Genomic DNA, 18,577 nt, shown 5'->3' on the forward strand with positions numbered 1-18,577 from the left:
AATCATGGGCAGATCTGTTGTCTTCAGTGAAAACGAAACTTGCTTGAACTGTGTCTAACATTCTCAAGACTAGACGCTGAACAGGGATCAAAGAAGACTTATCCCCCTGGCAAACAGGATGGCGATAACTGCAGCCATGATCTTTGTGAAACTCCTGGGTGCAGTGGTCAGTCCGAATGGCAGAGTGGCAAACTAAAAGTGGGAATGTTGGGCTGTGAATCAGAGGAATCTTTGGTGGCCCAGAAAGATGGAGGTAGGCCGTTTAAGCTTCCCACGTTTTCATCAAAAGGCTATCCATCTTCCGATTCATTGGGTCTTTAAGTCGTGAAGAATCCTCAAATAGAAGGGGTTTTTGTTTTTTATCTAGCCACCTTAGAGGCCTGGATATCAATCTTGGGAATTTCAGACCACGTCTTAACCATCTCTTCTTCTAAAGGAAATATTCCTTTTATTACGCCCTCAATACACAAATGCTTTTCTGGGAACTCCTATTAATCCACAATCAAACTCTGGATATAGTCATGAACCAGAAACATTTTTTTTTTTTTTTTTATTTCACTCCCCCAAACATTTCATCTTGGACTGTTCACGTTGTCTCTTCTTCCTCGACTTCCATTGTATGTCTTACTGCTGTCAGGAGTTCATCCATGTCCTCAGCAGAAAAATATTTTTTGGCCAATTGGTCAAAGCTTTGAGTTGGGTTTAGTTTTTCTAATTAGTGATCTCTAATGTGCGCTCACAAGGCTATGAAATGCGTATGCAGTCACAGCGACCTGCGCCCATGCATTTATTTCATCTTACTGGGAGATGCCAGTCTACTTTAGTTCTTGATAAATTGTATAATAATAATAAAAATAATAATAATTTTAAAAAAAACCAGAAACTTGATTTCTCTTTGTTTTAATAAAAAAAAAGACAAGGAATGGAAATTAAGGCAAGTAACAAGAGTGGAGACAAAATGAAAGTGAGGAGGGGCAACAACAACAAGCACATTCATCCACATCAGTCATCAAGATGTGTCCATGGTGTCTCCTTCTGTACAAATGAAAGACAAAAAAACAAAAATATTACAGATATCAATTGTCAAAAAACTGAACCCAACGAGAGCAAAATATACCAAGAAAAATCAGGTAGGAACTGGAGGCCGTTTCCCACTAAATGAATCCCAAAAATATATAAAACACTTACTCATTTCATTGAACATGAAGGCGTCCTGATATTCCTTCATGTATTGTGTGGATCGAGATTCATCAAGGAACAGTGAGTAAACTCGCTTTATGTCGTCCACCTGCACGTCATTACCCTGAAAATAACCGCCATCTAGTTACTGACCGCCATATGCCAAAGACAGTCCACACATCACACTCCTGAGATGTCGGCTCCAATTCTCTCCTACTGTATCCAGCGTTCATGGTAATATAAGTGAATACGTCAGCGACCATAGTTCACTATGTGATACTTTCATACAAGGTCCCCAATTCATCAAGATGAGCCAAATTCATAAAGCGGTGCATTCCTCAATAAATTTGGAGCATCTTCCAAGTGACATGCTCCACCGCTAGAAATGTAGTCAGGTGGCGGACTACATTTGTCACAATTATGATCAATTTTCTCATTTATATTTATCCATGCCCACTGCTGGGCGAAGACTGGCTTAACAACACACACAAAAAAAAAAAATGTTGGCGCAACTACCAATTGTACAAAACTTTAGCGACTTTTCAGTTTTAAGCCAGTGTCTGCCTGTGGAGCCCAAGTGTCTGCTGCGTCTTCTGCCTCACCTTCCTCTTCCTGCAGACCAGGCTGGCCGCAGTGATGAGCTGTATGGAGTATCTCAGAGAGGTCTCCAGGCCGATCCTTGTCAGTACGGAGTAGGCGTCTTCACTCATGTCCACATCCTCCTCTTCACACCTGAAGGAGAGCATTTATCATTACAACGGCTTCTCTCCGTCATTCCCCTCCTGCTGCCAGCCTCCCGTCACAGACAGCCAGGTCATTCTTCTCTGTGACATGCTCCCTAAACCGAGATCGTGTGCAAGTGCTGTCATTCCTGGAGGTAGTGCATCCGCAGTAAGGTCCTGATGACGCCAGACTATAGATCTGCGAATGTGCTGCCCAGGGAATAATTATTTAAAGCGAGGGAGCAGGTTACAGGGAAGAGTAACCAGTTAGTCCCTGCAGAAAGCCGGTGGTGGGAAGAGAAAGGGAGAAGCCAGAGAGCTGCAAGTGAACGTCAAGACCCCTGCCCATATGGCTCATTTGGATTTCTATAACACAAAGACACGGACTTAAGAAACACAGGCATAGATTTAATAGTGGATGTTAGTTTTTAGTCTGACAGGTTCACAGCCCCAGATACTGCAGAATCAGACTCACCTGATCTTCAGGATCTGTTTTGTTTCCTTCTCATTATATGGTGAAGTGGAGATGATCAGTAACCGGTCCAATAAATCAATAGGGATGCCGTGGGGACTCTGGTAATTTGTGCCACGGATCCTGAAGGAGAAAACAACCGTTAGGAAATCTGCAGTATTAAATGCCATCCATGCGTGCTCGCACCGGCAATAGCAGGGAATCCTGACGTCACACACAGCGACTACGGACCTTTAAAATGACTCATGGAAAATGCAGACTGTGGTGAAATATGTGTATATATATCTATATGTGTGTAGTGACCTATATCTAGGGTTATATGTGTGACTAGTGATAATGTAACATCTGTCCTGAAGGCAAGTCGCACCTAGGTGTTAATAGGTACTTCCTTGGGACTAGTAGGAATTGTGTCTCCATATCCCACCAGGAGGTCTAGCTAGAGCCAAGAGGAAGGTAACATTTGGCACCTCTTAGGTCTTGGAGGGGAGATGCTAATTGTGGCCGGAGGGCATCTATTCCTGAGAACCTTTTCACACGTATCTCAAGAAAAAATAATGTATTCATTGGGGGCGCGGCCGTGGCCCAATCAAACAGGCAGCAGGTTATGATATTGACCTGAGGGGCTGGTCTAGAAACCTGACCTCCAGACCAAAGTTATAAATTTAGGCTGCAGACAGAGAATTGTGTTCACATGTGAGGGCAGCCTGAGAAGCTGATGTGTTCCACCAACTCCAGTCACCCCTCCCTCAGGGAGCAGAAAGCAACTACCAGTTAGATAATTTCTGTAAGTTTCTCCTGTTTATTTTGATACTGTTTTGCATTAGTTGTATGTCCTTTTTATTATCATATTTTTATACCTTTTTCTTATTGTAAGCATTGAACCTTTAGTTATTAAAGTATAAAATTTTAACAAGTTGAACCTTGAATGTTCTAAAAGAATCCATAGCCTAAGGTGTGTGAGCCTTATGAGTGACAGACATATTTTTATTAGTATTATTATTATTTTCTGGGACTCATCGCCCGTGTATTCAATGAGTGGTGGCAGCGTGTATGAGCGGGTGTGTGGCCTGGGTCGGTGTGTGATTTATGTTCCCATTACAGCATAGGACAGAGGTTGAATGCTGGACAGAGAGGGGAGATGGGGTTGTGCCTGCAAGGGTTAACCTAAGTCACGTGTGAGAGCAGGCACGTGACGAATAAGTGACACCACGGAGTAGGGATCCGTGACACAGACATTCACATATAATAATAATCTAAACTCTACAAACACTGTGTCTATCACTAGCAACTTACCTGGTGATTCCCCTATTTGTGGCCATAATAAGAACTGGAGCCATGTCACTTTCCAAAGCCCGATTCAAGAAGGAAAAACACTCAATGTCCAACATGTGAACTTCGTCAATGAACAGCACCTGCCGAAGGACAGCGAAGAAAATGTATGAGGACCCTGCAACTCCCCAGACCCAAACGTAAGGTGTCAGAATAGAGTCAATGTCTCCTCACCCCTGGGATTATCTCTGCTTTTCCTTCCTCTCGCCATTCAGCCACCTTTGCATTAATTTGCTCTCGGACCTCAGATTTTATTTCTCCTGTATCACCTGTACATTAGAAAAAAAAAAAGTTGGGGTTAAGGTTTGTTTGGTTCTAACATCTGTCCTCGGATTCACAAATAGAACATTTTTTTGGACTAATGCTACTCTTAAAGGGGTCTTACACTTTTAGAAAACTTTTTAGAAAACACCCAGCCCCCCGGCAAACTGAGCTTTTCCCCCCTTCCCTTGGTCTGGTGCAGTGCCTCATCCGCTGCTCCCGCTGTCTGTTATCTTCATGTAGACAGCGACTTCAATGTCTCAGAGATATTGAGCTTGCTGATTGTTATTATCTATCAGCAAGCTCAATAGTTCTGAGACATTGAAGTCCCTGTCTACATGAAGATAACAGACATCGAGAGCAGTGGCGGAGACTCAGCGCTGGACCAGGGGAGGAGGAGTAATGTGAGTTTATTTATTTTTTTAGGTGCACAGTGGGGAGGGGGGGGGGGGGGGGGGATTTCTGAAACAAAAAAAACCCTTTAAATCGCATTTTATACAGTTGTCACATTATGTGATCTGTTGCTCCATCTCTGTCCTCACCCAGGTATAAAATGTCAGTAATCTCAAGTCATATGTGACTGCTACGGCATAGATTTACTGGGTGCAGTCGGACACTATTCACATGACATTTGAGGCATAAGTTTGGCTCCATTCACCGGACGGAGGCCAAAGAGCGTCCCCTTTGATCTCTATCAAATTAAGTTATTTTCCCATAGAGAAAAAAAAAAAGTGTAATCTTTAACCCCTTCATGACCCAGCCTATTTTGGCCTTAATTACCTTGCCGTTTTTTGCAATTCTGACCAGTGTCCCTTTATGAGGTAATAACTCAGGAACGCTTCAACGGATCCTAGCGATTCTGAGATTGTTTTTTCGTGACATATTGGGCTTCATGTTAGTGGTAAATTTAGGTCGATAATTTTTGAGTTTATTTGTGAAAAAAACGGAAATTTGGCAAAAAATTTGAAAATTTCGCAATTTTCACATTTTGAATTTTTATTCTGTTAAACCAGAGAGTTATGTGACACAAAATAGTTAATAAATAACGTTTCCCACATGTCTACTTTACATCAGCACAATTTTGGAAACAATTTTTTTTTTTGCTAGGAAGTTATAAGGGTTAAAATTTGACCAGTGATTTCTCATTTTTACAACAAAATTTACAAAACCATTTTTTTTAGGGACCACCTCACATTTGAAGTCATTTTGAGGGTTCTATATGGCTGAAAATACCCAAAAGTGACACCATTCTAAAAACTGCACCCCTCAAGGTGCTCAAAACCACATTCAAGAAGTTTATTAACCCTTCAGGTGTTTCACAGCAGCAGAAGCAACATGGAAGTAAAAAATGAACATTTAACTTTTTAGTCACAAAAATGATCTTTTAGCAACAATTTTTTTATTTTCCCAAGGGTAAAAGGAGAAACTGGACCAGGGACGTTGTTGTCCAATTTGTCCTGAGTACGCTGATACCTCATATGTGGGGGTAAACCACTGTTTGGGCGCATGGCAGAACTCGGAAGGGAAGGAGCGCCATTTGACTTTTTGAATGAAAAATTGGCTCCAATCTTTAGCGGACACCATGTCGCGTTTGGAGAGCCCCCATGTGCCTAAACATTGGAGCTCCCCCACAAGTGACCACATTTTGGAAACTAGACCCCCCAAGGAACTTATCTAGAAGCATAGTGAGCACTTTAAACCCCCAGGTGCTTCACAAATTGATCCGTAAAAATGAAAAAGTACTTTTTTTTCACAAAAAAATTATTTTAGCCTCAATTTTTTCATTTTCACATGGGCAACAGGATAAAATGGATCCTAAATTTTGTTGGGCAATTTCTCCTGAGTACACCAATACCTCACATGTGGGGGTAAACCACTGTTTGGGCACATGGTAAGGCTCGGAAGGGAAGGAGCGCCATTTGACTTTTTGAATGGAAAATTATCTCCATCGTTAGCGGACACCATGTCGCGTTTGGAAAGCCCCTGTGTGCCTAAACATTGGAGCTCCTCCACAAGTGACCCCATTTTGGAAACTAGACCCCCCAAGAAACTTATCTAGATGCATAGTGAGCACTTATAACCCCCAGGTGCTTCACAGAAGTTTATAACGCAGAGCCGTGAAAATAAAAAAATAATTTTTCTTTCCTCAAAAATGATTTTTAGCCCAGAATTTTTTATTTTCCCAAGGGTAATAGGAGAAATTGGACCCCAAATGTTGTTGTCCAGTTTGTTCTGAGTACGATGATACCCCATATGTGGGGGTAAACCACTGTTTGGGCGCACGGCAGGGCTCGGAAGGGAAGGCACGCCATTTGGCTTTTTGAATGGAAAATTAGCTCCAATCATTAGCGGACACCATGTCGCGTTTGGAGAGCCCCTGTGTGCCTAAACATTGGAGCTCCCGCACAAGTGACCCCATTTTGGAAACTAGACCTCCCAAGGAACTAATCTAGATGTGTGGTGAGCACTTTGAACCCCCAAGTGCTTCACAGAAGTTTATAACGCAGAGCCATGAAAATAAAAAATAATTTTTCTTTTCTCAAAAATGATTTTTAGCCCACAATTTTTTATTTTCCCAAGGGTAACAGGAGAAATTGGACCCCAAAAGTTGTTGTCCAGTTTCTCCTGAGTACGCTGATACCCCATATGTGGGGGTAAACCACGGTTTTGGCACACGTCGGGGTTCGGAAGGGAAGTAGTGACGTTTTGAAATGCAGACTTTGATGGAATGCTCTGCGGGCGTCAGGTTGCGTTTGCAGAGCCCCTGATGTGCCTAAACAGTAGGAACTCCCCACAATTGACTCCATTTTGGAAACTAGACCCCCAAGGGAACTTATCTAGATGTGTAGTGAGCACTTTGAACCCCCAAGTGCTTCACAGAAGTTTATAACGCAGAGCCGTGAAAATAATAAATGTGTTTCCTTTCCTCAAAAATATTTTTTTAGCCCAGAATTTTTTATTTTTGCAAGAGTAACAGGAGAAATTGGACCCCAAAAGTTGTTGTCCAGTTTCTCCTGAGTACGCTGATACCCCATATGTGGGGGTAAACCACTGTTTGGGCACATGCCGGGGCTCGGAAGGGAAGTAGTGACGTTTTGGAATGCAGACTTTGATGGAATGGTCTGCGGGCATCATGTTACGTTTGCAGAGCCCCTGATATGCCTAAACAGTAGAAACCCCCCACAAGTGACCCCATTTTGGAAACTAGACCCCCCAAGGAACTTATCTAGATGTGTGGTGAGCACGTTCAACCCCCAAGTGCTTCACAGAAGTTTACAACGCAGAGCCGTGAAAATAAAAAATCATTTTTCTTTCCTCAAAAAAGATGTTTTAGCAAGCAATTTTTTATTTTTACAAGGATAACAGGAGAATTTGGACCCCAATATTTGTTGCCCAGTTTGTTGTGAGTACGCTGATACCCCATATGTGGGGGGTAAACCACTGTTTGGGCACACGTCAGGGCTCAGAAGGGAAGTAGTGACATTTGAAATGCAGACTTTGATGGAATGGTCTGCGGGCGTCACATTGCATTTGCAGAGCCCCTGATGTGCCTAACCAGTAGAAACACCCCACAAGTGACCCCATTTTGGAAACTAGACCCCCGAAGGAACTTATCTAGATGTGTGGTGAGCACTTTCAACCCCCAAGTGCTTCACAGAAGTTTACAACGCAGAGCCGTGAAAATAAAAAATCATTTTTCTTTCCTCAAAAAAGATGTTTTAGCAAGCAATTTTTTATTTTCACAAGGGTAACAGGAGAATTTGGACCCCAATATTTGTTGCCCAGTTTGTTGTGAGTACGCTGATACCCCATATGTGGGGGTAAACCACTGTTTGGGCACACGTCAGGGCTCAGAAGGGAAGTAGTGACATTTGAAATGCAGACTTTGATGGAATGGTCTGCGGGCGTCACATTGCATTTGCAGAGCCCCTGATGTGCCTAACCAGTAGAAACACCCCAACAACGCAGAGCCGTGAAAATAAAAAATAATTGTTCTTTCCTCAAAAATTATGTTTTAGCAAGTAATTTTTTATTTTTGCAAGGGTAACAGGAGAAATTAGACCCCAACAGTTGTTGCCCAGTTTGTCCTGAGTACGCTGGTACCCCAAATGTGGGGGTAAACCACTGTTTGGGCGCACGTCGGGGCTTGGAAGGGCGGGAGCACCATTTGACTTTTTGAACGCAAGATTGGCTGGAATCAATGGTGGCGCCATGTTGCGTTTGGAGACCCCTGATGTGCCTAAACAGTGGAAACCCCTCAATTCTAACTTCAACACTAACCCCAACACACCCCTAATCCTAATCCCAACTGTAGCCATAACCCTAATCACAACCTTAACCCCAACACACCCCTAACCACAACCCTAACCGCAACACACCCGTAACCCTAATTCCAACCCTAATCCTAACCCTAATCCCAACCGTAACCCTAATCCCAACCCTAACCACAACTGTAACCCCAACACACCCCTAACCCTATCCGTAACCCTAACCACAAGCCTAATCTTAACCCTATTTCAAACCCTAGCCCTAATTCCAACCCTATCTCTAATCCTAACCCTAAGGCTATGTGCCCACGTTGCGGATTCGTGTGAGATTTTTCCGCACGATTTTTGAAAAATCTGCAGGTAAAAGGCACTGCGTTTTACCTGCGGATTTACAGCAGATTTCCAGTGTTTTTTTTGTGCAGATTTCACCTGCGGATTCCTATTGAGGAACAGGTGTAAAACGCTGCGGAATCCGCACAAAGAATTGACATGCTGCGGAAAATACAACGCAGCGTTTCTGCACGGAATTTTCCGCACCATGGGCACAGCGGATTTGGTTTTCCATAGGTGTACATGGTACTGTAAACCTGATGGAAAACTGCTTCGAATTCGCAGCGGCCAATCCGCTGCGGATCCGCTGCCAATCCGCGGCCAATCCGCTGCGGATCCGCGGCCAATCCGCTGCGGATCCGCGGCCAATCCGCTGCGGATCCGCGGCCAATCCGCTGCCGATCCGCGGCCGATCCGCTGCCGATCCGCGGCCGATCCGCTGCCGATCCGCTCTGTGTGCACATGCCATAACCCTACCCCTAACCCTAACCCTACCCGTAACCCTAACCCTACCCCTAACCCTACCCCTAGTTCTAACCCTAGTTCTAACCCTAACCCTAGTGGAAAAAGAAAAAAAAATATTTTCTTTATTTTATTATTGTCACTACCTATGGGGGTGATAAAGGGGGGGGGTTTATTTATTATTTTTTTATTTTGATCGCTGTGATAGAACCTACCACAGCGATCAAAATGTACCTCTAATGAATCTGCCGGCCGGCGGGCGCACTGAGCATGCGCCCGCCATTTTGGAAGATGGCGGCGCCCATGATGGAGGCGGACGGGGACCGGGAGCCTCGGTAAGTATAAGGGGGGGGAGATCGGGGCACGAGGGGGGCGTCGGAGCACGGGGGGGTGACATAGGAGCAGGGGGGGAGCGGGCAGGAGGACGGGGGAGCGGACAGCAGGACGGGGGAGCCGGCAGGCGGACGGAGGGGACCGGACCCTATAACGGAGCACTGGGGGGGCGATCGGTGGGGTGTGGGGGGGTCACATTAGTGTTTCCAGCCATGGCCGATGATATTGCAGCATCGGCCATGGCTGGATTGTAATATTTCACCAGTTTTTTAGGTGAAATATTACAAATCGCTCTGATTGGCAGTTTCACTTTCAACAGCCAATCAGAGCGATCGTAGCCACGGGGGGGTGAAGCCACCCCCCCTGGGCTGAAGTACCACTCCCCCTCTCCCTGCAGATTGGGTAAAATAGGAGTTAACCCTTTCACCCGATCTGCAGGGATGCGATCTTTCCATGACGCCACATAGGCGTCATAGGTCGGATTGGCACGGGTTTTCATGACGCCTACGTGGCGTCAAAGGTCGGGAAGGGGTTAAAAAAAAAAAAAAAAAAATCGGATACACTCAATGCCGAAGTGTCTGGCAAAGACTGCATACCGAGTTGTAGGTATTTTTATTTTTCTACCATAATGCCAATTATTAGAACATGTTTATATGGTGGCATATGATGGAGCCTTCCATCAGCAATACTCCAAATGTACAAGTGTGATTGGAGGCCCAGACGATATGTCATATGAGTAAAAAAGGGACACGAGGTGTGGATTAGTGTAAGGAGGAAAAGAGTGGCCTCGAAGCTGAGGGACTGGATGTCTAGATTGGTTCCATGGCTATGGCCCATCATCATGGCTTTCAAGCAGCTACAGAGGTGGCCTTCATGATTGGGAGCTTGTCTAGATAGGAGTCTTCCTTGTCAGAAAAAGGCTAACCAGGTGTAAGATGATAGCCCTGTATGAGCCCAATATACTACTGCAGGGAATGGGGAAAGCATTACCACATCTTGCACTAGATTTCCATAGACATACCTGAGAAGAGAGCGAGGAATCCCTGCGTTCTGCTGTTTATCACATCGATTTCGTGCAATGACACCGTATGCACCACTTCTTTGCGTTTTTGGAGCTCGCCATCGGGACACTGTACAAATTTGGTCTGCAGGAGGTAGAAGAATAGAGAAAATAATATTTTTGAAGACCCTATAAGATACCAGGTTCAGAACAATTAACCAGAGCAGATACAGGAGCTCCATACAGCTCCTTTCTCTGGAGGTTGCGTCATGTGTGATACATCGGCAACTGCTGTCAATGGGGGACTGTGTAGGGCTTCATATCATCCATGGTGGGGCTGCTGGAGAACTGGTCACAGTCCGTCTCCCACACTATCACACCTTTAGATCAGCGTATCACTAACCCTTTCACAACGTGTATATGACACGTTAGCTGATGGTAGCGGTGTTACACAGCCGACATCTTCCTGTAAGTGCAGAGACAGTAGCTCAGCTCCGATTGCTGAGGTTTATTTAAAGAGACTCTTACAGCACAATGGCTGTTCAAACCAAGCACAGGCATGCGAGGCCAAGCATGTAAGTGCACCTTCCCACCTGCTTGTTTTCCCACAGTTGATGCCATGTGGCGCTGAGCTCAGTGCAAGGCTACAGCAGTAAGGTACGCTCCTGATGTGACAGCACCGCTGCCGCCAAAACACAAGGTGCAATGATGCAGAAGGATGCTGGCAGTGGACCCTGAGAATGTGAGTAACTATCCCCCCCCCCCCATCACCACCACCCCCGACTTAGTTATTTTAGGTATTTCACAAAGTTTTAGGGACACTTTCCAGAAAGTGGACAACCCCTTTAAGGAACCTTTAAAACAATGATGGTCCATGGCGCAGAACCCATCAAGTTAAAAGGTTTTTATGGGAGACAAAATAATCCGACCATTGCGAGGTTGTACCTGAGATCCCATAGCATCATAGTCCCTTGCCCTCGTGAAGGCACGGCCCAATTTTGTAATCTTGCCTGTTGCTTTATCAATGGTTATGACATCCCTTAAAAAAGAAAACAAAATGAAAAAGTACAGACCCATACATACACTTCTGATCACAGACTGTACACAAAAAAACACAAAGTATAAGATCTGATACATCAAGACCTCGCATTTTTTAGCAAAATGTGCCAAATTCATTAGGAAGTAAGCGCTTCTTAATAAACTTAGTGCAATATTCAGCTGTCGTCCAGCGCCACAAGAAATGTCAGAATTTACATAACTTTCTGGGTGCTTCATTATAATGAATTTGTCTGCAATGCTCGTCCAGGCCCCTCTAGGCTGGAACAGGTGAAAACCGCAAAGAAGCAAATACAAGTTACTCAAATATTGGGCGACATTTCAAGCAGTTTTACATTAGAAAAACGGCAAAAAATTCATGACTATTCGGGGCAATTTATAAAACCTAAACCTGGACGACTCGAACACTTAACTTTTCCTTGTTTGAATAAATTTTCATCTTACCCAGACTGGACCTTTTCCTTTGTCAGGGATTCGATCATCTTGGTGCCCAGATCATAAATGGTTTCCATCTCCGTTGTTTTCAAGGTCAGTTTACCTACTTTGGCGCCCTTAATGAAGAGATAAGTTCTAAATAAATGCTCAGAGCGGCACGTAGAGGCTGTAATATCATCATGTATGTGGTACGTGATTTTACGAGGTTGGCGCACAACGAACATTTAATTGTGAGTAGTGCACACAGAATGGAGTTTCCTCATCTAACCATTGCCGGTGTACTCCGTCCCACCGCAACCAAATCCTGACTACAACAATCCAGACTTTATACAATGTGGGGAGCGATTTCATATAAAACATGAAACACAGGGAATATATATATATATATATATATATATATATATATATATATATATATATATAGTGTAATAACTCACTGTTCCTGTAGCTGGTCTGTCAATCTGCACCTCCACAACTTCTCCTTCAATTATTTCGGTTTCCTCCCTGGGTAAAACATCAAATATTCAATATTGCAATAAGCATCGACAAGAGATACTTACTGGTATCACAGAACCCATGTCTCCCCCAGCTGCAATTTGCTTTTTTTTTTTTATATTAAAAAAAAAAAAAAGCAAACTCCGCTTTACACCCTCTCCCCAGGTTTAGTGCCGAGTCTTCATCGCTGCTCCCAGTAAATGCAGCACTGGCTTCATGTCGGCAGCCAATCAGGAACCTCAGCGGCCCGTGCCATCAACTCTCTGAGCTCACTGATTGTAGCGCTGGCAGCACTGCAGCCAAACACCGGGAGAAGACTCACAGCGGTTCCCGGGGAGGGCAAATTATGCACAATTTTTATTCTGCAGCCAGGGAAGACAATGGTTTCCAAACCCAGAAAAAAACTTTAAGGCTCTAATCCAAAGCGTTGCAATCTCTAATATGTTATATTTTGGCTTCTCCGGCACAAGAGGAGACTTATTGATCCACTTACTTGATTCGGACTCCGATAGAGCGGCGGAAAGCCTGAGTCAGAGCCTCGGTTTTGCTCATTTCCAGAGAGAAGATCTCGCTGCCGGCAATGGCAGTAAATGGTGTATCCGAGCCCAGAGCCTGAGCCATACCTGTGTAAGATAAGGGAGTAAATAAAAGCCAGACTTCATACAACCAGACAATAACTGTCCGAGGTTGATCTAATGGCGGCTATGGAGATCAAGGCCATAAACAAAGAGAAATCCTGAAATACTTTCATGATCTGATATACCAATAGCAGTTCTGTACATTCATTTACTAATTTATTTATTAATTGCAACATTCTAATAAATTAATGTCTTACCCATGGCAATAGCAGTCTTCCCTGTTCCGGGCTGTCCGGCTATTAACACTGCACGTCCCGCGATCTTACCCTCTTTGATCATTTCTAAAATAACCCCAGCTGCTCGGCGAGCCGCCAGCTGTCCGACCATGCCCTGCGATACCTGTGAGTCAGAAATGCGGACAAATCGGAAAAAAAGCCATGATATTTGTTATTTTCTCAGCATTTAAAGAGCTTGTGCACAATATATAAATTGACATATGCTTCCAGAATAAAAGTTATGATGAGCCTTTATGGTGGGAGACGCAAGTTGTGCTTCCTCGCATGATTTGTAACATGTGCTGAAGGATGGCTACGTGTAATTAGCTACGGCATGGTGATGGAGGTGCCGGTGTGCGTTTATGTGAACCCCATCCAGCACCCCGCCAAAACGGATGATTTCTGGACGGAAACCTCTTTATTATTTCATTTATGGATATCAGTTGCATCGTCTCAATCATGTAAATAGTAGAGTTCTTGTGAACTGATTAGCAGCCCCCCATCTATCGTCCCCCGGTGATCTGTGGCCGCTGGACGGGAACACTGAGAACCGCCTCTTACCGGATGACATCTGCTGCTTTTTTTTTTTTTATTTGCCGTCACGGTTGCAACGATCAGGCCAACTAATCATAATAGGAGCTGAAGATACAGTCAAGAAGAGTCGGTTTTCCGGGCTCCCATCAGACGGCCACGGATTACTGACGTGGCTGATGGGTTGGAACCCGCAAATCAAGTCGCACTAATTCCAGTGCATTGTATGTATAGAGAGGTATAGAAAGGACCCCATATACTTCTACCTAAGAACAGTAATAATCACATTAATGAGCTCACGGACCACTGCAATATTTCCATTCACTCGATATAACGTAGACGTTACCTGTCGGGGCTCAAGAGCATCATCCAGTCCCAGCCCTCGGATGTGGGAATGAGCACCTAGAATTAGAGAAGAATTGGACACTATAACCTTATCGTACACTAAATTTTCACTTTTGTGCACAAATACCATGAAATATATTATACTGCATATAGTATGCAAAATCAATGCCGTCTCCTGGAAGACGTCCCCTACTGAGCTACCAGAAATTCCCCCATTTAATGCCCCCATATATGGATACAAAGTATTTGGCCCCAGCACAGTGCAGTACTATGGATATAAACCTTCATTACATTCTAATCGAACACTGACGATACTGTATGTCATAACTAAAAAGGGTCGATTGCTAAAATAAGAGGCTGTGGCTCCTCGACTTTTTATTTGCTGCTTAAAAAGTCTTCCAAAAACCTGTCTGCAGTTAATGTAGAAACAACAGAACAACCATGGCCTACTCACCCTTCCTGGGTCCAGCGCAGAGTCTCCACTGCTGCTCCCAGTATCTGTTAAAGATGGCAGTGCTGACGTCACATCGACAGCACCGCAGCCAGAAACTGAGCTCAGCGGCTCTGCCAGGGTCGATGGCATGAACGCTCAGGGACACTGAGCTCACCGATTGGCTGCAGCGCTGCAGATAAAAGACAACAGGAGCAGCAGTAGAAACTCAGCGGTGAAGGGTGAGTAAAACTTTTTTTTATTTTTTTTTTAATTCCACCACTTTTTTTTTTATTTTTTTTTTATTACTAATACATTGTAAGGATGTGACATTTGTAGCACATTACTTACTATTATTAATTTTTTTTAAGAGGCTGCTTTAGTGATTTTATATTGATGACCTAGGTCATCAATGTCGGACCATTGGGGCTCTCGCACTCTGCACCCCCACCAATCAGCTACCATTTTTCCTCTATTTCTAATGATCTTCATGGTCCTCACACGTCATGTGAACACTGGTAGCCTGTGACCGTTTGGGAGCTGACAGGGACGACCCTTGCTTCTATGGATACTGTGTGTTGGTTATCATGTTACCGAGGACACAACTAATTACATTACGGCACCAGGACCAAGTCTCCTACACACGAGTCACATTACAATAACATCCCCAGTTCATGAATATGCAGGAAATAACACGTGCTAAGCAAGTACCGATTCTCTCAATCCTGGTGACATCTCGGACTTCTGGCACCTTGGTGGTCGTCTGTGAGAGAAGGACAATGACAACATTAAATTAAATATAACATTGTACGGGGACATCTGCGTTATGACTGGTGGCTATCCGGCAGACTCAAAACTATAACTTTGCACTGCTATTGATATCGATATCGATGAGGCTTTACAGAAAGATACTAACTGTGTCTACAGACATATTACTAAACAAAATTGTGCACCCCTTTAACTAGTTATCACTTCTGGATAGGTGATGACTTCCAGTGGTGAAGAGGCGGGCTCTCAGGGCTGGTACTCTATATATGAACTGCTAATGTACTAAGATGGACAGCAGCATTTAAAGGATTATTGCTAAGAAAGTAAGTCATCTTCTACAAATATAGGGGAACTTGCTGGGTGGGTCCACCAGCGATCTGGGACCATCAGTGATCTAGAGAACAGCTAAGAATAGAGAGGAGCTGAACCTCTGCTCCAATCATTGCCTATATGGGACTGCATGAGAAAGAGTCCATCCTCTGCATAGACAATGAATGGAGTGTGCCCGCTTTCACTCGATCCAAGAGGAGGCCGGGACCTGAGACCACTAGGGCGCCTGATCAGTCCGTTATCAGTTACACCATTGATATGGGAGACCTTACTGACTGGGGATTATAATGACTATCCTGGGCCCTGTTTTCAGGATAATTAGGGGTCCCAGTGATCAGCAGGTTATTCTCTACACCATGGATAGGGGATAACTTACTATCATGGGATCAGAGTTACTATCCCAAGTTCTGCTGGTTTTGGTATCATTAGTGGCCCCAGCGGTCAGACCCCCAGTGATCAGTTACTATCCCGGGTGCTGCTGGTTTTGGTATCATTAGTGGCCCCAGCGGTCGGACCTCCAGTGATCAGTTATGACGGGTGTTGCTGGTTTTGGTATTATTAGTGGCCCCAGAGGTCGGACCCCCAGTGATCAGTTACTATCCCGGGTGCTGCTGGTTTTGGTATCATTAGTGGCCCCAGCGGTCGGACCCCCAGTGATCAGTTATGACGGGTGCTGCTGGTTTTGGTATTATTAGTGGCCCCAGAGGTCGGACCCCCAGTGATCAGTTACTATCCCGGGTGCTGCTGGTTTAGGTATCATTAGTGGCCCCAGAGGTCGGACCCCCAGTGATCAGTTACAATCCTGGGAGCTGTTGGTTTTGGCATCATCAGTGGCCCCAGCGGTCGGACTCCCAGTGATCAGTTACTATCCCGGGTGCTGCTGGTTTTGGTATCATTAGTGGTCCCTGCAGTCGGACCCCCAGTGATCAGTTATGATGGGTGCTGCTGGTTTTGGTATCATCAGTGGCCCCAGAGGTCGGACCCCCAGTGATCAGTTACTATCCCGGGTGCTGCTGGTCTTCAGTATCATTAGTGGCCCCAGTGGTCGGACCCCCAGTGATCAGTTACTATCCCGGGTGCTGCTGGTTTTTGGTATCATTAGTGGTCCCTGAAGTCGGACCCCCAGTGATCAGTTACTATCCTGGGTGCTGCTGTTTTTCGGTATCATTAGTGGTCCCTGCAGTCAGACCCCCAGTGATCAGTTATGACGGGTGCTGCTGGATTTGGTATTATTAGTGGCCCCAGTGGTCGGACCCCCAGTGATCAGTTATGACAGGTGCTGCTGGTTTTGGTATTATTAGTGGCCCCAGAGGTCGGACCCCTAGTGATCAGTTACTATCCTGGGTGCTGCTGGTTTTGGTATCATTAGTGGCACCAGAGGTCGGACCCCCAGTGATCACTTACTATCCTGGGTGCTGCTGGTTTTCGGTATCAATAGTGGTCCCTGCAGTCGGACCCCCAGTGATCAGTTATGACGGGTGCTGCTGGTTTTGGTATCATTAGTGGCCCCTGCAGTCGGACCCCCAGTGATCAGTTATGACAGGTGCTGCTGGTTTTGGTATTATTAGTGGCCCCAGAGGTCGGAACCCCAGTGATCAGTTACTATCCCGGGTGCTGCTAGTTTTCGGTATCATTAGTGGTCCCTGCAGTCGGACCCCCAGTGATCAGTTATGACGGGTGCTGCTGTTTTTCGGTATCATTAGTGGTCCCTGCAGTCGGACCCCCAGTGATCAGTTATGACAGGTGCTGCTGGTTTTGGTATTATTAGTGGCCCCAGTGATCAGTAAGTTCGCCCCATAGAGGATCAATTGTAATCATGGGTAACAGTTATCCGGCCCCAGAACTGTTTGGGTGGGGGGCGGCGTGTCTGTCACCTATTGCCGTTGACTACAAGGAGAACTGTGAGTGCAGCTCTGGAGTATAGGACATGACAAGCTGATCCTGACATCCATCATACAGAAACTAGAATCTTCCCCTCCATAGAGACGGATGCCATGCTAGTGATAGAGCCGGTACCAGCAGCCTTACACACAGCTTCATAAACACAGTGCGGATACAACAGCATAAAACACACTCAGAGCCGGACTCCTGCTGAATGCCGGCCCTCTCCTCCATCTTACCGCCATGGTTGCCATGCTGCCGCTTCTCCACACTACACAACCGCCAGGTACACGAGAGGTGCAACTATGATACCGCTCCGGCTGGAAAGTGGAAACTCAAACCGCGGCGTAATCGTTCCGCCTCTACACGCCCACTAAGGGGGAGGAGCGATGTAACCGTCGCCAGCTCTGTGGAGACACAGTGACGTCTCATGTGTGCAGTGCACCATACCGCCGACAGGGGGCAGGGCGACAATAACAGCAGAACTCTTGCTACAAGGCCATGGTCACACAGTGTTTTTCAAGCGAAAACCAATGGAAAAGCTCCTTTTTAGGGGGACATTGCCTCTCAGTGTTTCCGCCTCAGAACAACAACAATAAAAAAACCTGGTATTTGATTCATAATATAACGTCCAAAAACATCAATAAAACAGTGAAAAATAAAAAACATGGTGAAAAATTCTAAATTGATTTAGGGAAAAAACGATCATGATTAAAAAACACAGAGAAAAAAAAAACAGAAAAAAAGAGTGATCCCTGAAGTGCCTTCCTCAAAGAAAAAAAACTTACAAAACCTTTCAAGAAAATTAACACTCCTCCAAAAACTGAGTGTGAACAAAGCCAAAGCCAGCGCTTCCTGAATCAGTGTCTGGCCGCCTCAGGAAACTCCCAAATGAGATGTGGTGACTTTAGAGACAAGTGATCACCTTGATCTCATCTGCGGCGGGGGCCTTGTCCTGCTGTAAGAGGCGCTGCCATTATTAGGCAGCTGATACGTGTCACATCCACGTGATACCAGGACCTGAGGATTCCCAGCAGGACGTCGCACCATCTCACGGCCTCCGCCGGCTTGTCTTCATAGTGCATCCGGGGGCCATC

At 45.2% G+C, this 18,577-nt stretch overlaps 1 protein-coding gene across 1 annotated transcript; it reads right to left on the reverse strand.

Moving 5' to 3' along the window:
- Nucleotides 1-884: 884 nt before the first annotated feature.
- Nucleotides 885-17,883, reverse strand: RUVBL2 (RuvB like AAA ATPase 2). The gene is made up of 15 exons (XM_077259735.1): nt 17,720-17,883; nt 15,213-15,264; nt 14,073-14,128; nt 13,178-13,319; nt 12,836-12,965; nt 12,285-12,351; nt 11,857-11,963; nt 11,302-11,395; nt 10,378-10,501; nt 3,877-3,971; nt 3,667-3,785; nt 2,377-2,496; nt 1,782-1,911; nt 1,189-1,303; nt 885-1,035 (listed from the first exon to the last, which is right to left on the reverse strand). The coding sequence occupies exons 1-15, from the start codon at nt 17,732-17,734 to the stop codon at nt 1,010-1,012; spliced, it is 1,392 nt and encodes a 463-aa protein (XP_077115850.1). The 5' UTR covers nt 17,735-17,883; the 3' UTR covers nt 885-1,009.
- Between the last annotated feature and the right edge of the window lie 694 nt (nt 17,884-18,577).

Source organism: Ranitomeya variabilis, chromosome 4 (assembly GCF_051348905.1).
Source record: "Ranitomeya variabilis isolate aRanVar5 chromosome 4, aRanVar5.hap1, whole genome shotgun sequence".
Lineage (NCBI taxonomy): Eukaryota > Metazoa > Chordata > Amphibia > Anura > Dendrobatidae > Ranitomeya > Ranitomeya variabilis.

Coding starts and splice junctions, on each gene's coding strand:
- RUVBL2 (XM_077259735.1), bottom strand. Junction 12,352..12,835: donor TCTATCGGAGTCCGAATCAA/GTAAGTGGATCA, acceptor TGTTTTACCCAG/GGAGGAAACCGAAATAATTG. Junction 11,964..12,284: donor ACAGACCAGCTACAGGAACA/GTGAGTTATTAC, acceptor CTCTTCATTAAG/GGCGCCAAAGTAGGTAAACT.